This window comes from Triturus cristatus, chromosome 3_1 (assembly GCF_964204655.1).
Source record: "Triturus cristatus chromosome 3_1, aTriCri1.1, whole genome shotgun sequence".
In the NCBI taxonomy this organism is placed as follows: domain Eukaryota; kingdom Metazoa; phylum Chordata; class Amphibia; order Caudata; family Salamandridae; genus Triturus; species Triturus cristatus.
Window position 1 is genome coordinate 620,756,067 of NC_140583.1, and position 24,979 is coordinate 620,781,045.

The 24,979-nt window shown below is 42.1% G+C and overlaps 1 protein-coding gene across 1 annotated transcript in view; it reads left to right on the top strand.

Annotated features, from left to right (window-relative positions):
• Positions 1-23,182, top strand: part of UBAP1L (ubiquitin associated protein 1 like) — an 81,767-nt gene extending 58,585 nt beyond the window's left edge. The window contains exons 6-7 of the mRNA XM_085644567.1: positions 4,650-4,751; positions 20,196-23,182. Of these exons, the coding sequence (XP_085500693.1) occupies positions 4,650-4,751; positions 20,196-20,330 (237 nt within the window). The 3' untranslated portion in view covers positions 20,331-23,182. The remainder of the gene's footprint in view (positions 1-4,649; positions 4,752-20,195) is intronic.
• The last annotated feature ends 1,797 nt before the right edge of the window (positions 23,183-24,979 follow it).

The following is a 24,979-nucleotide window of genomic DNA, read 5'->3' on the forward strand; positions in this document are numbered from 1 at the left end:
TGAGGTGTCAGATCGAAACTATATTACAAGAAAGATTAACTAAAAGATGGGAAGCGAGCAAGATTTCCAATTTTGAATTTGGGGAGGCTGCAGGAAAGGTTCTGGCATGGAAGGTTAAGACAGAACAGGCTAGAAAGTATATCAAAGAGATCAAAAGAGATGGAGAGACCACTATCAGGACTTCTGATCAGGAAATAGGATCTGCTTTTCAAGAATTTTTCCAAGAAATATACAAGGAAGAGGTCTGGGACGACCCGGAAGCTAGGGAGAGTTGGTTAAATAATATTGATTTACCATTTCTGCAAACATCACAACGGGCTTACTTTGAGAAGGAGATTTCAGAAGAGGAGGTGGGAAAAGCGATTGGTCACTTAAAGAAGGGGAAAGCGGCGGGTCCCGATAGCCTACCTGGAAAATTATATCGAGGGATAAGTCCTGTTATTACCCCAATATTGTCAAGTCTTTTTAATGGGATTCTTTTGAGAGGGGAGAATTCCCCTGAATCATGGAAGGAGGCCACGATTGTTCTTATTCCAAAGTCTGGGAAAAAGCTTTCTGAATGTGGGTCTTATAGGGCGATTACAAAATCTTTACATCTATCTTGGCAAAAAGATTGGGGAAGGTAATCGGATCGATAATCCATGAAGATCAAAGGGGTTTTAGAAGAGGACGTCAGTTGGCCGACCATACTCGAGACTTGGTAGGGGCGATTGACATCGCAACTACCTTTTCTCTTCCATTGGCCATCCTGACCCTAGATGCCACAAAAGCCTTTGATAGGGTTAATTGGCCCTATCTGGTGGAGGTCATGAGAAGATTTGGGTTGGGGACGCCTTTTGTCGGGTAATTGAGATATTGTATAGGGCCCCTACAGCCAGATTATTAGTTAATGGCACTTTAACAGACCCGATAAATATTACTAGAGGCACTAGACAGGGCTGCCCGCTATCTCCGCTTTTATTTAACCTCTACATAGAGCCATTTGCCTATGTTCTGAGAGAGGAAGTGGATATCCCTCCCTTTGTATTTGGTGATTGGGAGAAGCGGACAGCGCTTTATGCGGACGATATTCTGGTGTATACGTCAGACCCGCGGACAGCTTTCCCGATGGTAATTAAAAAGGCAGGAGAATTCGGGCAAATTTCTGGATACGACATCAATGCCAGTAAAACAGAGATCATGTGTTGGAACGTTCCAAATATACAGTCTAAAGTTGTACCATCAATGAGATATCTGGGAATACGTATCACTCAGGATATAGGAAGCTTGGCACAGATCAATCTAGATCGGGTTGCTACGGACTGTAGGAAACTTCAGAGATTGTGGACGTTCCTGCCACTCTCGATTTTTGGGAGAATAAATCTAGTTAAAATGTCTTTTTTACCAAAATTTACTTTTATTTTTAACTCAATTCCCCTGTCCTTCGAACGGAAAAAAGTGTAAAAAAAGCCAGCGAGAAATAAATTCGTTCATCTGGAATTTCAGAACAGCAAGGCTGACCTGGAAGAAGTTGAGAAGGAGGGAAAAGGGAGGACTGGCTTTGCCAGATCTGTTATACTACGCCTGGGCATTTCAGCTAACTTATTCTAGGATGCTTTTGAAAATCCCCGCAACATCATCTCTGGGGGTTATGTTCAGGGCCATGTTAAGGGGAGTAGACATCCCATTGGATGGTTTTTTATTTACGTTTGGAGACATGAAATATTTCAAAAAAGTAAGATTAAAGATTCTGCAGTCAGCCATATTAAATTGGGTTCAGATCAGAAAAAATGTCAGGCTACATTACTACTCCAATTTTGCTCCGGTCTGGGACTCTCCCGGGCTTCCACCCTGTATGCAGGACACTTTAGCAATTCCGTTAAAAGAGGCTGGGATTCAAAGATGGGGAGAAATATTTGCTGATGGCAGGGTACAAGATTGGGAGGTGTTGACGGACAAGGTGGGTACGGCTTTTTCTAGGTTTAAATATTTACAGTTGGATAGTTGGGTACGTGCTGAAAATAGGAAGGGTCTTCTAGTGGGAAAATATAGTGAGTTTGAACAACAATTGGTAGAAAAGCAAGAAGGGGGCAAAGAAGTGGCAATATGGTACTGGGGTATGGTAGAGGAGGCGGATGGAGACTTTGTCCTGCCAGACAAGTTATGGGGAAATGAGTTTGCCCTCAAGTGTGAGGATTTATGGATCAGATCCTTTTCTTTTCTTTATAAAATAGTGAAACCAGCCTGGCTAAGACGTAACCACTTGTTTACCCTGCACCGGGCCTATTTTTCACCCCTAAGGCTCTCCAAGTTCCTTCCAGGGAATAAATGTAATAAGTGTAATTTGGTGGCAGCCTCAGATATACATATGTTTATGGAATGCCCGCCTATTAGGTTGTTCTGGGAGGAAGTAACTGCTACTCTGGATTCTATTTTAAGTACATCATTGAAAGTTACTCTCCCGTTAATAATTTTTGGACTGGTGGAAAACATAAATGGACAGGCAAAGTCTTTTTTTTCTACTCCATTATTCTTGCAAGACGACAAATATGTAAATTTTGGGTGGAAGCCAAAGCCCCATCACACACAGCTTGGCTGACATCACTGTATGATACTTCTAAGACTGACTTGGCTAGATCATGCTCCAAAAAGAATTTGTCTTTTTGGGATTTGTTAATAAACTGGAGCTAGGATACGGGTTTTTTTTATTTATTTCCCCCCCCGCACCCCCCCCCCCGGGTCCGATGATTGTCAACTAGGCTCCAGAAGACCCTGGGAATCGGTCTCCCCCGTATGTAGGCCCTGGGTCTGTCATTACTGACTGGTGCTTCTCCGCTTTTCTGCTTAATGAGGTAGTCTCCCGCCTTATAAATAAATCCTGCCCAGAATATGACACGGTGGACAGATCGACAAAAATATTCTAAGGCAGACGTGTGGTGGTTGGCTCTCTTGGTGGATGGAGGTAATGGCAAATGAGGACAAAAAAACTAAAAAAATTAAACCTACAATACACAGGCATAAGAACCTCAATAATTCTCCCGATCACGCACTCCGGTACCGTCCACGTACAATTCTGATCATGATCTTGAAGACCAGTCATTGCTGGAGGGGGTCACTAGAACTTATTTTTGGGGACCAGCATTTATTTTTTCCCAGGAGACGTTTGCCGAGAGCAAGAGGGGGAAAACACACAAATTGGAAAGACAGACGAAGAGAAAGATGGAAAAACTGTCACAAAGCGAGAAAGCAGGAACCTGCAAGAGTGAAATAAAGGAGCAGGAAGTGTCTGGTAGTGGATTAAAGAGGCATGTGGTGGTTTAAGACTGCCAGCCTTGGTATTTAGTAGACCAAGGTTTAAATGCACCAGCCACAGGCTTCTGAGCAGAACTTCAGACACCAGCACTCTTTCTTTTAGAAATGAAGCGCTGTTGCAGATAAGTTGATTCTACGAACTAGAGCTTCTTTTCTACTGTCTAGTCATCACTCCCTTTCATGTAGGACAGTCGTTCACCCTGCCAACTTTTTATGCTCCGCCACATCCCTCTAAAGAAAAGGAGCAACTTCACCGACTGGACCCAAAAAGAGAGTTGCTGATCTACCTTGACCCCTCGAGAGAGTTCTGGGTGGAAGACCAACTCTTCGTGGGGTATGTCAGAGCGAAGAAAGAGAAGGCCAAGCAGAAGACGACCATCTTCAGATGGATGGTGCTCTGAAACATATTCTGGTACGCTTTGGCCAAGAAACAACCCCCTGAGAGCTTCCATGCACATTCCACCAGAGCCAAGATTGCGACCAAGGCATTAGCACACGGAGTCCCAGTCCTGGACATTTGCCAGTCAGCAATGTGGGCTTTGCTGCACATGTTCACAAAACATCACTGCCTGGACAGTCGGGTCCGCTGGGATGGGCACTTTGCCCGTTCAGTCCTGCAGGACTTTTTGATATGAAATGGTTTTGCAGACCCACCTCTGGAGAGGTATTGCTTAGGTATCTATTCCAAGGTAAGCAATCTGCGGCTTTAAGTCTCTCTTGGATGAACAAGTTGCATACCTTTGGAAACGCCTTATCTGTTAGAGACTTTATCTAGCAACCCACCCATCCTCCCTGCTCTGCAAATTGATTTCTAGGGACAGGGCTTTCTCCTTTCAGGGCCCTAGCTTTCCATACCAGTGGTCAGTGTTCTTCATGGCTACGCGCATGGATAGTCATGAAACGAAACTGACGGTGGGGTGGTGCCTATATAGGTACCGCGCCTATCACTTCTGGCACGGATGACAGCATGTGGACCAGATCGATGCCACCTACCGGCTCGCAGGGGTACTGCTCACGAAAAAAAAATCCGGATCCAGTCTGGCACCTGGGGAGAATTCTAAGGTAAATAATCTGCAGCTAAATAGTCTCTACCAGATAAGGTGGTACTGAAAGTAACTTGTTCTTAAAGTTTTTACTTCTGATGTACAAGGTTCAGTCATGTGATTTACAGGTCAGGTAGGTGGTATGTTTATAACAGCCAACTGAGTTCACCAAAGAACTGGTGGCTTCTTCACCAGCCAAGATGAAGAGACCCTCTTATGCAAGCATATATGTATCCACTACTGTGATCTCATTGTGAACCTGACAGCCTAGCTTTGACCATGATAAACTCCCAGCCTTTCTGTCTTCTTTTGTAGGTTCTCAGCTACCTCAGTGCCTGTGATCGATTATGCAAGCAGGGCTACGAGGAGGACCTTGTTGAGGAGGCAATGGAGATGTTCCAGAACTCTGAGAAGAAGGTGCGAGACTGTTAATGCACACGGATTCCTGACAGGACCACTTTGTTTCTTTCATTACTCGTTTTTTTTTTTGCTTGAGAAAAAAAATAATTGAAATAATTTAATCTGCGTTTTTCATTAATTTTGATTGCATGTTTTTTTTTATTTTGGTTGTAATTTTGTGCTACCTACCTTGTTGATTTTTTTTTTATGACTAAGGGAGACAGCCCAGTCGGCTTTTCTCTTGGTGACCTCCTCGTTACCTGCTCCCCTACACCAACCTACTTCCTGTATGTATTTCCCTTTGCCAGTAATCTGTCAGTGTACATGGGGTGTCCTTGTTGCTTGCCTCCGCTCGATTCTGCTTGTGACCGTTAGTCTCTCATGTACATGGATGTTGTATTGCGCCTTGTTGCAGACTCCTGTTGCACTGCTCTTGCAAAGACTGGTGTAAACATAAAATAAGACTCCGAGGCCCTTATTACAGTGTTTGGGTCTAACTCCAGTATTCGGAACTGTGTGGAAGTACCGCCTGTCTGAGATTTTCCCGCTGCATATTTAGCCATTTAGCCAGGTACTACCATGGAAATAGGGAAAATCTGAAATGATCGAGTTGCAAACTTTGACCTCATTATCTTGGAATACTGTGGTAATGGTGCACCAGGGTATAACCACAAGGTGCAGTATCAAATTTACGGTAGGGAGAAAAATCCCATCTGGTAAATCCAGTCTTCTCATAATGATCAACTGAATCTTAAGCAGCTCAGGGGCATCAGCGCTCAACCAATAAATGTTTGTCTCTATTGCAAAGGCTACTGAAAAGTTTGAATAAACAGACTCCTAAGCAACCCCCAATCCAACAAGTTTTAATATCTCATTCTAAATTGCTGAAATGATTGAATTAGCAAAATATTTTAAATGGAAGACACTTATGAGTTTTACCATGTGACTTTGTTTCCTCCTCACTGAATTGCTGCACCTGAAGCCCAGCGTATGACTATAGAGTACAGGAGCCCACAATAGCTTTGTCCAGGGGTTTCACTTATGTCGGCTGTAAATTAAGTTGTAAGATCCTCGGCCACAATAACGATATTTGTAAATTTAGGGGCGGGCGGCTGTAAGTTTTTAAAACAAACTAGTGTTTCGTATCCGTGTTCTCCCACTTCACTGCAAGTTTAAAAAAAGTCCCCATATTTTTTCTTGATATCCCTCTTATATGGTTCAAAATGTTGCCATGTGTGATGCCGGAACCTTTAACAGGCACTCCAGAATTACAGATAAAAGCCATTCTGAAGGATAAGGATAAATTCAGACTACTGGTAGTCCAGAGATGGGAAAAATCGTGAATATTTTGAAACTATAGATTGTGTGAGGAGAGAAATAAAAATTTAGAATACTATTCACTGTTCAGAAATAGGTCTAGAATGAAATGACTGAGATGGTTCTAAGTGAATTCACAATGGGATACACAATAGTATTTCATTTTATCTGCTGCTGACGTTCACAGTACATTCTACACGAGTCATTAACTTTTCCAAGATATCCAAAAGATTCCCAACCATCCTCCTATTACTACTTCCCCACATACTCCTAAGCCCCTGCTTTTTTCTTTCCTACCTCAGGCTTCATCCTTTTCTCCTAAAGCACACTCTTAGTAGCAAGCAACACGTGGGCTGAGAAAATTGGTCAGACAGTCGGGGAAGTGGACTTTGATCTAGAAATGAATCTGGGATTGCCTCCGCAGCCTTCTTCCCTGTTTTGGCGCCCTACTTCCTCTTCGGCTGCAACAAACAACAAGCTGATGAAAGGAATGCTTGAATTAATCGCAATCACTGGCAATGACTTGGGCTGCATTCCAGGCTTTTGTTTTCACCCACTGTGCCACTGTAAATAGACACCTGCCATATGCAACTTAATCTTCGTCCTGCTCCATATCGGAACTGTGTGAAATGGTCAATAAGGTACACAATGTTCTTCTTAGTTAACTCCTTATTTATTTCAAGTTACAGGAATCACTCACCAACTCCTTCCTTTTGAATTACCACATTCCCAGAACCCTTGTTCACCTAGCGACAGTACTAGGCGCATGCAGAGGATTCTCACTACCAGATACCATACACCTTCCCCTCTTACCTATACAATGACCACACCTTCTCCTCCTTATGATAAACTAAATGCAATAAACAAAAAAAATATATATATGAATATATATCTGTATATATAGATATGTTTGTATATATGTGTGTGTATATATGTGTATGTATGTATAGGTATGTATATGTATATATGTGTGTGTGTATATTTGTATGTGTGTGCATATATGTATGTAAAGGTGTGCATATATGTATGTAAAGGTGTGCATATATATGTATGTTTATGTATATGTGTATGTGTATATGTATATTTATGTATGTATATAGATAGATATGTGTCATACGATCTTCGCTCCTCCACGCGACAAAAGAATTCACAGCACCATAAAGAGTAGGTAATCTTTAAAGTGTTTATTTAACACACCATAGAGCAATCAAAAAGGTTATGGATGGTCTACACGTTTCGGCTCCCAGCCTTCTACTGGATCTTAGAGTCCCTTTGTCTACAGTGTCATTTAAAGTGCTCAAGTGCATTAATCCCTCTTCGCTTTCTATTACAATTCAGTTACTAGACTGGTAATCCTCATATGTAAACAGTGGCAAATTTGATCGGCCATTTTAAAAGGTTATTTGTAAAGTACATGCAATTTACTTTGTGTGGCAGAAAGTGCAGGTGCATAAATTTCTTTCATTAGTAACAGGGATTTGATAGATGATTTACACAATAAGAAAATGTATGCAATAAGAGGAAATAGTTCTAAAAAGTTCATATGACTCTTAGTATTAATGAAGTTTTTCTAAAGAAAAAGAGGAAGATGTTAAAGTCCAAGGACTGTAAGATTTATGTACATCTATCAATTCATGGAAGAATTTCCATATGATAAGGTGATCTGTGCATTTATGCATTTTATATAGATGAGGATGGTCAAAACATTCTCTTTATAATTCAATTAAAAGTAAAGTACATATCAGTTGAATCCTATGTCATTTATAAAGTGACCTGTGCATTTATGCTTACGAAATAGGTAAAGATAAGAAAGACATTCTTTTTTTAATTCAAGTAAACGTAAAGTACATATTAATTGAATCCTTGATTGTAATATTTACTCATTATTTTTAAAAAGCTTCATGTCATCGAATTTCATCAGAGTTTTTCTATCCCATCATTATACCAATCTAATGCAGGTGTACTCTGCATTTCAGTCAATCTTGTTAAAAGGAGCATTTATCTACATCATATCAGAGTTAAATCTCCTATTTATCCTTTTTTGGCCTTCATGTATATTGTGAAGCTGTGGGTGACAGAGCCAATACCTACAGATTATAAAAAGAATGCATGTTTTCATCCCAAAGTTTTTGTTTGTAGAATAGATATAAATTTCTACATCCAGATTATGTCCAAACGGATTTTCAGTTCCAATGGCTAAGATGAGTTGAAATTCTGTTCGTCTTAGATTTAATGTTCTGTCACCTTATCGTTCTGTTTGTTTCACAATTTTAATGCCAAAGTATTTTAATTGTTGCCTATCACTCAAATGAAAATCAAAAAAGTGTTTAGCAGACGGGTAGGAAAAGTGTTTATTCTTTATAACCCGGGGGTCTTGAAGAATTCTTAGTTTCAATTTATATATCGTACTTCCTACGTATTACAAGGGCATTCTAAAATGTACACCATATATTTTGATTCACAGGTGATGTAATCGTGAATAGACTCGGTTCTCCCATTTTGAAGTTTGTATGATGATGAGTTTTGGCCATGTTCGCAAGCTCTACATATTGAGCATTTCCAGAAACCAGGAATGTTAAGCCAAGATAATATGGTTGGTTGCTTGATTTCTAGATGGGTTTGTTTGAGGATTTCTCCCAGGGAGGCTGTCTTCCTATATGTAATGCTTGGATTTGGGAACAGTGTTCTCTTTAAGGTCTCATCTAGGGTCAATATTTTCCAATTTCTTTGTATGATTTCTTTTAGCTCTTTGTTTTCATTATCGAAGTCTATGATCAGCCATGTTATCTCATCTTGTTCGTTGTTTCCTACTGGAGTTTTTTGTCGTGGTGTCAAAAGATTTTTTCTCGGTTTTAGTCTAACTTTATTTTTCGCAGTCTCAATAACTTCTATTGGATATCCTCTTTCGAGGAAGCGGTTACTCATTTCATCCAGCTGGAGTTCAATATCAAATGCTTTTGAGAAGTTTATTTTTGCTCTGAGCATCTCTCCATATGGTTATGCTCCACTTTAAGTTCTTTGGGTGTCCACTATTGGCGTGGAGGATACTATTGCCCGAGGTAGGTTTTCTGTGCATCTTTGTGCAGAGCTTTTGATTATTGGCAAAGACTTCCACATCTAAGAAGATGACATTAGATTTACTGATTGGGGATGTAAATAATGAATTGTATTTGTTGTTGTTCAGTGATTTTATGAAGGTTTCAAGGTCTGTTTGATTTCCCTCCCATATTACAAAGAGGTTGTCAATAAATCTTATCCAGATTTTGATGTTTGACTTTCTTGAGCCCTCATAATCTCGGCTTCCCATACTGCCATTAGCAGGTTGACATAGGTGGGTGCAAAGGATTTACCCATTGCTGTCCCCTGTCTTTGTCGGAAGAGGTCTCTCTTGAATAGAAATATATTGTGGGTCTATGTATACACACACACACACACATCACTTTACGAAGTCCTTTAAGTATGACGGCTTGATAAGAGTCCTCGAGCTTCTTCTCTGAACGTCATGGCTTCCTCCACAGCTGTTGCATGTCAAATTCTCATGTTATCCTCCTTTCATCTCCACCATGTTGAATTTTACAACACTGTTCAAATTCTGTATTTTGCGGTCCTCCGTCTTTATAGCATTCTTAAATAACTTCATCACTTTCATTGGTTTGCTATATTTAGAAACACCTGAACCTGATCCAAGAAGTTTAATCCTGACCCAATCTCCCATCACTCACGCATGTCACCTTGAGTTTCTTCCGACTGTCAAACTCTTTCTTTATTTATTCCTATTCTCTCCCCCACTCTGCTTCTCCACGTTGCTCCCTCAGATTTATTTTCTGTACCATCACCTCTACTCTTGTTTACCCACAAGGGACACATCATATTAACTTTATGTTGGGATTTTTTTTCCTTTTACAGAGAAACAGCAGCAGTTGAATGCAGTTGTCCCATGCACATCGGCTAGTGCCCCCAAGACCAACATTCTTCTGATTGTGAGATTTGAAGCGACAATAAGGAAAGATGAAAACATTTCCAAATGTACATGTAGGCAGGGAAGGTCGTACAGTTGTACAGCACACAATTACTACTCTCCAGATCCATTATCCGCCCCCTGGATCACTCTCACTGGACTCAGTCGTGATGATCATTCTCATTCGCCTCGGGGGCCAAAGGCCGAGTGACACAATTCCCGCCATTCTGACAAGTCTATCTGCAACTTATCATCCCTACGATTTAATTTCATATTTACTTCTTCTGCTAAGGCCCACTCTTGCACGTCCCTGAACCAGTCCAATACGTCTGGGCCTCTCTGCCCCATCTAAGTAATGGCAACTCTATGCCTGGCTAGAACCAGCATAAGCTGCTGCAATTTGTACACCATTTTCATGCTTCTCGTTTCTTAGTACAAGGCCTAGCAGGCACTGCAGTGGCTCCTCCAATAAACAGAGGCCAGTGCTGTTGCACACCTTCGCCACAACTTGGGGCCAGAACGCTGCAGTTCAGGGCATGCCCAAGTCAGATGAAGAGTCGGCGCACTCCGAGTTACACCGAGGGCATGTATCCTGCATTGCAGGAGACTGTGTGCGTAGTTTGCTAATGGACGAACAGGTCTTGTCTTCTATTTGTACGTGAAGATCCCCCTCCCATGCCACCCACGCCCGAAGGGGTGGACCGGACGAGTCCAGTCTCATGGATTTATATAGGAGTGATAGCCTGCACCCAGAGCCACATGTAAGTAGTATATCCAGCATGTGGGATAGTTGTGAGGTTGTAGGGGTGCTCGAGCCAGGTTAGTCTAGCAATCTCCAATATCCCATTGTAGTGTAGGTAGTGCCCCTGGCCCAACGTTAAACTGTCACTGGCTTGTTCAAATGTTAAAAACGTTTCATTCTGTTAGAGTTCAGCAAGGATGCCACAGCCCCCGTCTTTCCACACCTGCAAGGACATATGTGTGCTCATAGCTCTTATAGGAGCTAGTACCAAATGGGGAGTTCCCTATGGAATGGCGCTCACCTTTGGACTTTTTCCACAAACTGCTGCCATATGTTTGCTGTACGGCGAACTACATATGGCAGTTCGTCATTAGCCCACCTACCATGCATCAGTCCTGTTGGGAGCATATCTGGATGCACTTGTCTGGCCAGCAGTCGTTTTCCCCAGTTGTCCCCGTCTGTAAGCCAATGGGACACATGTTGAAGCTGCGCTGCATAATGGTATAGGTAAAAACATGGAGCTTCAAGTCCCCCCCTCTTCGTATCTGTAGGACAGTGTGCACAGCGCCACCCTACTCCATCGTCCCGCTGATAACAAGGAGACAAGGATAGCATTTAGCTGATTAAAGATCCGAGTGGGGATTTGACCACGTGAATTTTGGAGCACATAGAGGAAGCTCAGCAGCATCCCCATTTTAGCCGCTGCAAGCCTGGCCATTAGCGAAAGTGGCATTGTATTCCATAAGGCCACAGAGCGTTCCAGGGCGTCAATGACCGCCAATATTCAGAGCTATTAATTGTGCATTGTTGAGGGCTACCTGGACACCGAGATACCGGAAGTGCACTCGCTCCCACCTAACTCCCAGGTCTGGAAGACTTTCTCCAAAGCCTTCTTTTCAATGACCAAATAGTTCCTTCCTGCACCTCTTAAACTTCTGGAAACAAACAAAAGGGTTCTTTTTTTGCCATCAACTACCTGCATCAGAACCACTCCCAAGCACTTTGTGCTGGCATCTGTCATTAGTACCATATTCTGCCCTGGTTCAAAACTGGAAAAACTAGGAGCGTTCTTCAACTCTATCATGGACACACATTCCCTCTCACAAACATCATTCCACTTAAATTCAATACCCTTTTTTAGCAATTCCCTCATGTTCTTACTCTGAGCAGTGAAATTCGCCACAAATTTGCTGTAGAACTCAGCCATGCCAATTAACTTCACTAACTCAACTCAACTTTACTTTCTGGTATCGGCTTATTACTGATGGCATTACCCATTCTTTCCATGGACGGATACGACCTGAGGAAATCTGATATCCCAAATGCTCTATGTTGTCCACATTAAACTTATACTTGTTTAGTTTGAGAAAAAGATCACAAGAATCCAGTCTCGTAAGGGCCACATGCAATCTTTTGTCCTGCTCTGCCCTCGAACTACCGAGCACTAAAACATCATCCTGGTATATCTTGACCCCAGGTATCCCTTTCAGTAAGACTTCCATCACCCTCTGTAACACGGATGAAGCTGATAGCAAACCGAAAGGCTTCCTAACATACTTGAACGTACCATATGAGGTGATAAAAGATATCAGATCTTGAGACAATGGATGCAATCGTATCTGATGATAAGCGGACATCAAGTACAGGGAGGCAAAACACTTGACATTCCCTATTGAACTTAACATCTCCGTTATGTTGAGTAAAGGGTATCTGTCCAATATAACACACATTTAGCTATCTCAAGTTGACGCACAGTCTCACCTCCCCACTCGCCGCCTTTGCCATGACTACGGGGGACAACCACTCAGACCCTTCCACCCTTTCAATTATGCCATCTTTTTCCAATCTTTCCAATTCACACCATATTATTCCTCACTTTCAAAGAAATGTTTATTACTTTACAGACCTTAGGGATGGATCTCGGTTTGATCTTTGACGTAAGAGCAATTCCTCAGGCAACCCAATCCCTCGTTTAGCACATTTATATATAAACTTTCATACTACTTTCACACATCACCAAATTCACTCTTTCTCTCAACTTTAGTTCTGCATACTTATTCAGATCAAGGTAAACATCTTAATTTGTTTCAAGAATCCAACTTATGAGTCTCCCCTCATAGACACATATACATTTCCCTCTGTGATCCTTTCGCCAAACTCAATGTCACTATCAAAGTAGTCTAGCAGCTTAATAGGCTCTCCCCATAACCTCTTGGTTTTATACCCGGTTTAAACAATTCTACTTTTTCCTCTTAATTCCTGGTCGTAACATTCCTTAGGTACCAATGTAATTTTGGCTCCAGAATCAACCGCATGCCTATGTTTGCACCTCCGACATGCACAATATCCACAGATCCCTCATCACCATTTGTGTCAACTTATAGCACAATCCCATTACAATCATTCTCTGACACATGTTCTACTTGTCTCACCTTATCTTTGTCACTACCTCACCTACAATTTGCCGTTGGATGACCTTTGCGCCCACATTTCTTACAGACTGACTTCCACACTGGGCAATCTTTTCTTTTTACTAGATGTGAAGTGCTATTGCAATGGAAACAATGAAGTTGAGCTTTTTTCTCTTCCTTTGGGGTCCTCTTTCGTGTGTGCTCCTTATTTATTTCAAGTTACATGAATCACCTGACCAACTCCTTCCTTTTGAATCACCACATCTCATAACCCTTGTTCACCTAGCGACAGTACTAGATGCATGCAGAGGGTTCTAACTACCAGATACCACACACTCGTCAGACTTAAATTAATTTGAAAGTTGCGAGAAAAAAATTAAACTTGCAATATCTTCCCAAAATAGATACTATGCTAGGGGGTACCACTGTGGGAAGCTAATGCAAAGGTATGGTGAGTCTAGCACATTGAAGTCTTTAAGATCCTCCTACGCTTCTTGCCCCTCCAGACCCAAGCAGTGCATCAAGGGAGAGGTTTTATGTTCAGCGCTCAAAAGACATGCCTCACACCTTGGCATAATGGGTAAATACCTTCTTCTACTTTGACCAGCGAAAAACGGGTTCCCCAGGATAATTTTTTTTTAAACTGGAGAAGGGCTTCTTACATTCTGTATTGTTATACCATACAATTGATTACAAATTCAATCACACATTTAGCAAGTGATAGTTCTGCGTTTTTCGGTTTGTACTCCAATGTTCACTCAGGAAAGAAAATGGCTAATTATAAACGTTATGTACAATGAAACTCCTGATGTTTAAAAGAATAATGGCTCTAGTAGGGATGAAATTCAAAAAAATCCATGCATTGAAGTTGCTTTAAGTTGTCCAGCTTAAGTATCCCATAGAAAGGGCAGTGTCCATACAAAAACAGCTGCTTCTGTTGCCAAGAAATATGTTAGCCAAGCAAACTGAACTCTGAGCCCACGCAGAAATGGCACGTCTTGACGTCAAGAAATATGCTTTACTGACCGCTGAAAACTTGCCCCCAAATTAACATGCCCAATGCAGATGAATAAAAGTGCCCAATTTAATATGACTGCGTGATTGAAGAATTGAAAGTCAAAGTTAAATAGCGCAAGTACCTATGAGCGCGTGTATTTCAATCGATAATTTGTAAAGTTGCTGGAGACGCTGTGCACAGTGTGAGATGTGTGCAATTGTGCAAATTGCGACCTGGTACGAGGTTGCCCAAAGCAATTTAGCTGCCAGGCAGGGCTTCAAGTGGGCCGGGGTCTCACCGGGTCTGAGCACCGGCAGTTTTTTAAGGGGGGTCTCTATCAGGCTCTGTTTTGTGCCCTTGCACAGGCGGCCCGTTTTTCCCCCCGACTGCAGTGAGAGCAGGCACATAGGTGAGCGTTGTAGGTGAAGGAAATCCTTTAAAGATAGTAATTTTCTCTCTGGATTTCTTTCCCTTCTTTTTGAAACTCGGGAGCAGCAACATTTTCGTGGGGTCACTAGGGCTTTAAGTGGAAGCTTTTTCAATAATATTCAACCCATAGTTTATCTTATGCAACCAACTACCATTGACAAAGCCAATAGTCCTGACTTGTAGGTATGATGTTACTTGTGTCATATATCTAGATGCAATGACAGAAACCGCAAAATACGAGTCGGCGGCACACTATGCTACACACAGATTTTTAGTTTACGTGTTTAAAGCCAATGCTCGTAATTACATTGGCCACGCTCATGTTTTTTCATCCCACTTAAAGCCCTGCTGCCAGGGAAGCCGTGTACAGCGTGAAGACGCTCGCTGGTTGCTTTGTTACGCAATGCAGTTGAAATTGGAGCACGGCGCTGCTCGTGCCGACGGCATAGTGTGGGGACGCACACTGGTTGATGGTTACTTAATGCAGCTGAGATTACAGCACGGCACTACTCGTGCTGATTAAGCGTAGCACGGCTCGAGGGCAGAGTCTCACGCGGGCGGAGCAGTTTCCTCTGAAATTCCCCTGAAATGCCCAAATTTGACAAATACGGGAGGGTCAGCAGCAGTGTTTTAAAGTGACAAAGTAAACTGACCTGAAACAGGCGCTGAATAACAGAGTTCAGGCATCACAATTATGAAGCCCCAGCCACACGCTTAGTGGCAAGCGACACGTGGCCTAAGGAAGTGGGCCAGACCGTCATAGACTGGGATTTAAAAACAAAGCTGGGATTGGTTCCCCAGCCCACCTTTATGCCTTTGCAGTCTATTTGCAGCATAAGTCTGTTTTTGTTATTTGCTTTTGCTTTTTTTTTTAATGATTGCTGTGTCATCTCCTTCCCCAACCTCCCGTTCTCCTACGTGTCTTCAAAATGACCTAACAGTGACCCAGAGAAACCTAGTGTCTGAGTAAGCAGCAGTAGAGCTGGAGACCACCTATTGTCTGTGTGCCAAGACCAGCTAGAAAATGGGCAAAATCCACGGGCCTGTCTGTCCTTATCAGCAGTTCCATTGTTTCTGAAAACTGCGTTAGAAACTTGCGTTGGTTTGACATCTTGTTGAAGCGGATGCCAGGGTCTTCGAGCTCCCATGGTAAATAAGTTTGTCCATCACATTTCGTTCATGGTGGGATTCAGAAATAAGGTCACTGTGGTATGTTGCGCTTGTCATACGGGTAACCATGGGAACACCAACGGAAATATCTGCCGTTGTTCATAACAAACAGTCCTTCAAACCCCGCAGGTGGGAAAGGATCCAAAAGCTACGGTTGGCAGCAAACTGGAAACGGAAAATGGAAAACCTCTACCCTTAAGAAACCGAGGGGGACACATAGATAGATAGTCTAACCATTCATGGCGCGTGCTTAGGAAAATGTATTTAGATTCTAAAACACTACCACTGTTTGTTTAATAACAGTTTATGTTCATTGCAGCCATGCAGGGATCCTCCTTATGAAAACAATAAAATCTGTGTACATTTCTAGACTACTTAACGATGCCATGTCCTGTAGGATTTAGCAGTTACGTATGCTTACCCTGGCTCTTCAACTCTCAAACCCGTGGTGCCTCCATCTGTGTGGAGCTTGCCCTCCCTCTAATGTCCGTTAAGCCAAACTTTAGGAGTCGCAATCGCCTTGTATCCCTTTAACGGATGCCCTGGCAATTCCACTGTCTCAGAGATGCAGCGGGTTTTGTACGTTGCACACAGTCCTTTCATGCTTATCGTACAAGGAAACCTGCTACTCCTTTGGGTTCTGGGGTAGCGTGCTACTTGTCAACCAGCGCTTCAACACCTCGTCAGGGGTAGTAAGCGCTATATGATTACATTTTGCGCTGCATGCAGAAATACACAAAGGCTTCCAACCTTTTTCATGGGTCTGGGATACACGGGTCTGCCGAGATCTTGAGGCCTCGTTCTGGAGATAATAACGAGCGCAAATGCCTTCCCAGCCCAGTGAAATACCCTTTGCCCGGGAAATAAGGTTCTCTGTTTTTTTCTTCTGATGTTTACTTTCTGTTATTTTAACCACAGGGAAATATTCCTATGGTTCCTATTCGTTCGTTCAACCTTTGGCCATTGATGTCACCCTTTAGAGCACTGCCATGCCTCTGAATCTCAAGCACAGCCACACTCGCGCTTCAACAGAGACCTCTCATGATTTGAGCATAGTAAAAAGGCAGTGACGATATAAAATCACAGCAAATATAGAATAGCCGAACCTGTTTAAAACTCAACGATTGTTATAAAGCTGAATGTCAATGCATGCATTAAGAAAAACATTGCCACTCTGCGTGGGTGCTATTTATAGTACTTCTGGATGGCATTGATGTAATAAAACCTGAGAAGTGAAGTCAGTGCAGTGAAATGCCATCTCACTGCGCAAACGTGCCTGCACTTCGTTTTTTCCTGCGGATAACATTGGGTTTCTCATTGCAAAGAAATTACCTTTTATTAATGCCCAGCTATGTGCTGATCCAGAAGTGGGGGTGGGTATGTTGTCTGTCGTAAAATTGTCCATGCTAAGGATATATCAATGGTTGGAATGCATGGACTAGTCCGTGATCGCCCAGTTTTTGCTTATTTACAAAATGCAGCCTTTTCAGCTTCAACAACGTGCTTTCTGCCACTTTCACATAGTCCATAATATGCACGAGTCATAGATTCCTTGGGGTAGGAAGCTGGCTAAACTCAGCCTTTTGCATATTTGTTCACTGCCCAATCCCTGTGGTATCCTTACTAGACATTCATTGCTTTGCAGATGTTCCTCCTCCAAAACTATTGGTGCTCCATGATGAGGCCTTGATCCTTTGACCTTTATCTGCAATTATATATGGCACCAAGTAAAGCAGTATTTCACAAAGAAGGGATACATCTAACAATCTGCAGCTCTTACAGACATAACCCACTCCTCAATGCTGATGCCAATATGTTTTCAAAATGCTTTTTGACTAGATTACACCCATTACTGCCCAAAGTTGGTACATAATGAGCAAACGGGATTTAGAATTAGCAGAAATTCTTCAGCTAGGTATTTACTTTATGCTCCTGCAGCTTTTTCGGATCAACCATAGCAGTTCCCTTGTAATTGCTGGTCCCTTAGGCAGATGATCTGTCTCGTGTATATGGCATTTTGGTCACAATATTAACCAACTAGATGTTGTCTCGGCCTGTCACAACTAGTCTGGCTCATTGCAGAGTTTTTCCCAGTGTTATGCATTGACACGTGTTTGATAAGGCAAACTGCAAATATTATCTGAAATCAAGTGGGAGGACAAGCAGCCTCTAATATCATGTTCTAATTGCTCGGCCTTTTCACCACTATACCAGTGGCGCCTGTAATATTTAGATATGACCTCATCTTATGTTTTAGATCAAATGAAATAGCCCAGAATTATTTGACAACTATCCTATATTACTGACATTTCCTAATTCTGAGAATTTCCACAAGGAAGCTTGCGTGATGAGGCTCAAGTATGAATTGAACTAGACTATATTCATGTATTGAAGAAGATTGAATCCCATATTAGTACCTTATTGTATCATGCATCAATTCTGTTTTGTGCTGGCAGTAGACTCTCCCCGTCCCCTCTTCACAAATCAGGTAACACCCAATAGCTGTCATTGCTCTGAAATTCTGGTACAAGCAAACGTAACTCAGAAGAGGGATTAACGAGATTCACCAAAGACCCCAACCGGTAGCAGACTTGCATCATGCTAGTGATACTAGTTATTCATTATGGTCGATGGGCCACTTATCCACTTGATCCTGGGGAATACATACGATGGAACATGCACCACATCTGTACCACAGCTTGTGACCCTTCAAGCAATCAATTAGAATATACAATACACACTTAAGAAACATCATACTTCCCCCAGCAGATGCATTCAGCAAATCTTTTGACGTAAACATAACAGAATGTCTTCGCTGTTCAGACTTGAATGTTATTTTAATATAAATACAAAATTGTTTAATATGGACATTGCTGTCTCAGAGCTGTGGGTGTTTTCCCAGTTGTCTGTCCAGATGATGATCCTCTTTATTTGCTATTCCAAGGATTGAAACGTCAACACTTCTTGCACTTTTTGTATTTGCTATGAATGTATCACCAGAATTGTCAAACGTATTTGTGAGTTGTGTATTCTTCGGACACCTGTAGTGTCTCTCAGGAGACATATCTTTCTAATCTCCTCATGTAAACATTTATAGTGCAAATCTCGATCTTGTGAAAGTAAAGCCTGTGCCTCGCTATATCCTAGTTAAATGTATACGATATTTGTTACAGTATATTTTGACTGTAGATACTTTAATTTGTAAATTATTTTAGATTATGTTTAAGAATATAAACCTTCTTGAAAAAAAAATGTTTGGAATAAGACAGTATCGTCTGTTTGGAGGGAAGAACTGGACATTCAACTAGATCTGACAGATACATTTCTTTACTGGGAAACGGTTCATAGTGTTTCTTTCACCCCTCAAAATGGGGATATGCAGTTTAAGATTATTCTTAAAATACATTTTACTCTGGTAAAGTTATTCCATATGAAATATACTTCTCTCCAATTTCAGATGTGGTTGCAACTAGTAGGTCATTTCCAATCCTCTGGTTTTGTCCTCTCATCTAGACTTTTTTTGGAAGGGGGGGGGGGTTCACTCACAAGCCTCTGGTGTTGTCCTCTTATCTAGGATGTTTACATAGTATATTAAGTGCTTGCAATCCCTTATTATAGGGAATTGCACAAGTGATGTTTTTCTTATAGGACATACTGCTGGTGACTGTCAATCAAAGAAACTAACACTTTCCCTTAACCTTGGTGACTTCCTGGAAATGTCCAGATCTAATTGGTTTGCACATGTTAGAAATATCACTTTGAGAGCTGTGCCTGTGGGAAAGGATAGGATTTATATCAAGGTGCATGTCAGCCATGGCATATAAAAGTTGGGAATTATATGTTAACGCTAGATTAACAGTTATTTGTAATCTGCATCAGACCGAGCTCCAAGCAAAAGGCCAGAGTGATGTATCCATGATGAAATATCATAACAATGTTATAGTCTTTAAAAAAACAGATCTTAAATTAAAGTTGAACAGTAGCAAACCATAAGCCAGTGATTATCAGCGTGATTCAGGTGACTGTTTTTTTTAGGCATGTTGGAAGAAGATGTGTTGCCTGTGTAGTGACAATTGTGAATGAAGTGTTTGACTGATTATAGGTACTCAACACAAACTATACTTTGTTGCATGTACTTGTAGTGGGCTCTTCTGCCGGTATGATCATCTTTACTCCAAAATTCGTTTACGTTTTCTGTACTACTTTTGTTTGCACCAAAACGCTTTAATAAATATTTTACTTTGAAAACACTGTGAATTCTAAAGCCCAGTAAGCCTGCAGCGTTTGTAGTCCATGTTTCTTTTTACCACGCTCACACTTTTAATATGTTGTTTAGGTATGGTTGAAATGTTTTAGGCTAGTTGCTGATCTGAGTCTCATCTCCTGTGTGCATTTATGCGACTATTGAACTCGTATTCTGCTGTTGTTTTTTCTTCAGGCTTCAGAGTTCCTGCATCTCTTACTTCAGTTTAATGACATGGGGTTCAAGCAAAACGAGATTAAGGAAGTGCTTCTTCTGTGTGAGAATCATGGGGACGAGGCATTGGAGGAGCTTATGATGCGAGCACAGTGACTCCTGAGACTGTGAAGCGAGTATCTTCATCATTGTCAAACAGCTTTGGTGACGTAGGGGCGCCTTGACGTGTGGCATGCTGGAACATGGCTGTCTCAAAAGAAGGTTGCTTGTGGCCTGCAGATTAGGACAGCTACACACGTTTGCCAGGTGGCTTCCTGATGATGTGGTACCACTCCAAGCTGGTGGACTCAGCATAGTATCCATAAGTTTGTGTACATGTCTGGGAGCTTCAGCCGGAATGCAGCTCTGCAGAACTTGTTCTTTTGGTGGTCTGGCTAGCCCAGAAAGAAGAAAACAGAGACCTAAAAGTTGAGTCAATTTTTTCCCAATCTAAACCCATCACCGTGAGCTTCTCTGAAATTGCCCTCTGACTGGGGAGTGAAGATTTGAGAATGTAGGGTTGTTCATGCAGCCCGGGAATGGATATCAAAAATTACAAACAGTTTCAAGAAGACGCAGAGACGGTGGAGGTGATAGCAGATATTTGAGGGTGTGCTAGGTTTAATAAAAAAGTGTGCAGGGTCAGTCAACATACCCTAATAAAGAAAGTGACCCGGTTGTTTTCATTTGTAGTCTTTCTTGTGTGGTTGTGTAGGGCTATCCCTCTTCCCTATCATTTTCTAATGTAATTCACCTGGTAAGGTACTGGTTCCTTACCATTTGCAACTATGTTTACTGCAAAAGACTCCTCGTTTCCCTAAATACACCAATGAATGCTCACTTTGCCTTCAATAATGGTTATTAGCTGTTAAAGGTGACCTTTTCAAGACACATATTCTGGTAATCTTCCTGTTCCTTGATGGCTGGTCGTTTAGCGTGTATCCGGTCAGATTGCGCCATCATCAGCAATGGCGTTTACATTATTGCCCACTCAGTTGGATTGTTTTCTCTTTGACCTACCATTATAGCATGACCCTGTCCTCCCTATGATTCCCTATTCCTATGCTTATCTATTAAAGCTCCTTCAGTAACTGAGCTCGCGGCCATTCCAATTCAACAGAGTTGTTTGTAATATTTCTTAACTGTTTCCGTGTTTTATTTCTGTTGCATTCTCAGTCTAGTGCACAGCACCCAAAGCCAGAAGTAGAGGTGCTCTCTGCACATGCAGATTAACATACCATGACACTCATTGATTACATTTTACCGCTATGGGCTTGGTGGCCTCTCGTGGAACACCCCTTGGTTCCAGTCTGTCACTCAAGCTAAAGCAGTTTGATGCACATTTTGTGGCACTAGCCTTTCTGGTGCATTATAAATACCATCAGATTGTAAATGAAATCAAATAACAGCAGGAGCGCACGGAAAATAGCAATGTTTGTTTCGTCCTTTGAAACTTTTGTATGTGATGACTCGGATTGCATTGACGGAACTGTTGATCCCTGTATTTCCCTTTGCAACTCAGGACCTAATTTACACACAGTGTTTGTTCAGGGTTTACCAATAGTGATGTTTGCCCATTTTCAGTGGTGCAGGTTTGTAAAATCTAGCAGACTATTAGATAGACTGCCTTTTGTTAAGTCTTTTTGAGCTGCACTCCACCAGCGTAGGACACACAGAGGGAGAAGGAGGAGAAATGACAGGGCACATTTAGTTATTTTCTAAAGAGGTCCAAATGGGCTACGACTCAGGTGTACACTCAGGTGCATAATTGGAGCCGGTGTTTGCTGGTGGGGCCAAACGGCACTCATGTTCGGGACCAGCACTTATTTTTTCATCATTGGCCTTTGAGAGAAAACCAGACAAGGAAGGAGGAACGGAATGATGGAAAAACAGTGACAAAGGCAGAGTGCAGGGATGAAAAAGAACCTGCAAGAGTGAGATAAATAGACAGGGGGTGTTATGGTTGTGGATGAAAAGTGGAATCAAGGTTAGACAATGTTGGCATTTAATGAGGTGGAATCAAGGCTCAACAATCTTGCCATTTGACAATACTGACATTTGGATTCTGAGAAAAACTTTGGGCCTTGGAACTTATTCTTTTATAAATAAGCACTGTTCCAGTGGTTCACTTTGAGCTGCTAATTTAGAGTGACTGCCTTCTGTCCATCTCAGATGGTTCAAGCAGGCTTACCATGACAAATTTCCTAATTCAGTTTTTCACAGGCGAACAGTTGGCAAGTTGTTCTGTACAGGTGCATTGTGGGATATTGAGGTGCAAATTCTGTTAGTGACAATGCTTTCTCTATAATCACACTACAGCTAATTCCTAAAGTTTTGGTGTTTTATTGAAGCCTATACAGTAGAGTCTGAATGTAAACAAAATCTCTGTGCTGCAAGTTGGTTTAGGTTTACTACATTTCATTTTCCACCTTCAGATTATTTATTTTTGCAGGATCATTACATCAAAGTGCAGCACGTCTCTAGATAGAAAGTCCAGGTCGGTGTCACCAAAAATCATGACACTTGAGTTTATCTCAATATTCTTCTTATAGTGAAATAAAATAACACAACCAGGACATGGCGACCATCTGTAGGGTTGTTTATTGGAACAGTATGTACACAGGGTGAAGATGCCTGAATCAAAAGGTCGCTGACCGCATACAGGGCTCCATATGCTCCAACAGTAAGTGTTTGTAATCATGAATCCTAGTCTTGGGTCTACCATGTACACAGAGTGTGATCTTGCGGAATATGGCTTCACCTTCATCTGATTTGAAAGTATAGAAGTGCTTGGGGTCTGCTATAAGGCTGAGTCAAGAGATATACTACTATTGTAATTTCTTCATTCTTTCCTCCACTCTTTAATATGACAATTTAGGACACTAATTATTTTGAAGATCTGTAGATCAATACCCGTCGTTGTCTCTCAACTTGTGAATTGTTTGCCTCAGAACTGTAATAAATTATTTTATTTGAAAGAATTAAGCTGGCTGTGTCTTGAATATTTGTAATAGCTGATGTCCTCTGGTACACTGTTGAACAAGCCATGAGCCACCCAATGGCTCGTGAATTTGTTTGACTTACCTCGTGTTGGAGTTAGTCTCTGTGATGCTGTTGGGAGGTAAAGTTGCATAATTGCAAATCAGCGTGCAACCAATGTTTCTTTGTTGGCTCTTCTGATATCTTTACCTGATTTAGATTAAATCTATCTTCTGTTTGCCTGACGCTCTCACTACAGCTTTTTTCTCGTTTTGTATTGGCTCCTGTCACACCTTCCAAGGAAAGGCAGGCTCCCTAAGATACTGTTGTGTTTGTGTTGCTGACAATAACTTTGACATTGCTTTCTGTATCACTACCATTCTCGCTCCTCCTTTTCTTCTTTATTTCTTTCTTTTACCTTCTTACACATTTTTTCTCTCTCTGCCTCTGCTCTCATTTGTTATTTATTTTGCCTCACACTCTGTTCCTGTCTGTATTTCCCTTGCTCTCTCCACTCCTACCTCCCTTTTTATCAGTCGCTTTCTCCCAGTCTTTCTCTGTTGATGTATTTATTCCTCGTTCTTGGTCTCTCTGTAAATCTTGTGTATCATCTGCTTACGACCATGTATTCCAGCACATAGACTAGGAAACTGGAATGTATAGACTTGAATGTAGTCAGCTGATACCAGCAGACTGGACCTCCACTACTCAAGCCTGTTGCTTTCGATAAGTGGATACTATTAAAGTTGCAGTCTATTACCTCCTGGTTTTGGAGCTGTAGGAGAGTAGGATCTGCTTCTTATAGTTAGTTACCCCCACTTTTTGCTGATGTTTCACTGTTTTTCGACTTTAGTCTGGCTGGGGCCCTGCTAACCAGGACCCCAGCCTAGCTGCTTCCTCTCTAAATTGATTACCAGTACTTTAGGTACACTCCAGATTGCATTCTGGTATACCCTTATAAGTCCCTAGTATATGGTATACTATGTACCCAGGGCATAGGAACCCCAGAGGCCTACCAGGGGATGGAGCAGGTATTATGCCACCCCTGGGAAGCCTTCCAAAATGACACCACAGGACTGCTACTGCAGCCTGGGTAAAGTGGTGCATGCGCCTCTTACTGAGATATAGGTTCACTATATCTCTCCATATCACTGCACATATAAACCTATCAGTCACCCCTATGGCAGGCCTTACTAATCCTGAAGGCAGGGTGCTGGGTTTTATGTGAGAGGGTGCCCATGCATGAGCAGAGCCCCTCTGCAGCCTTCGGAACCCTTATTCCTGGGTTGTTAGTGATGCAGCCAAACCATATACTCTTAAGTGCATTATAACCAAACAGTAAATGCTAACTTTGGGATGGCTGCACGGAAACATGTCGTGTTTGGTGTCAAGCACCTTGGAATTTTACCCCCACACCAGTAACTGGTGTGGGGAGTATGATCCCACCCTTCTAGAGGGAGAGACATGACAGCACCGGTATACCCGGTACCAGCTAACAGAGCCCTGGCATCACAAAATGGATGCTGCCAGCCACAGACACGAGTCTGCCCTCCTGCTGCTGGACGAAACTCCAGCAGGGGGGAGGCCTGTACAATAGGTTTCCTGTCACAGGGAGGTGTCGCCACCTCCCAGACAGGCTTTAGTGTATTGGGGCTGGGTGGGTGCACATTTGGTGTCCCTGTGCATAGTCCAGGACAAACCAGTTGCAGGGGCTAACAGCCCCTGCTCTGGCACGAAACTGGACAAAGGAAATGGGTGTAGCCACCCCTCCTTCCTGACCCTGCCAT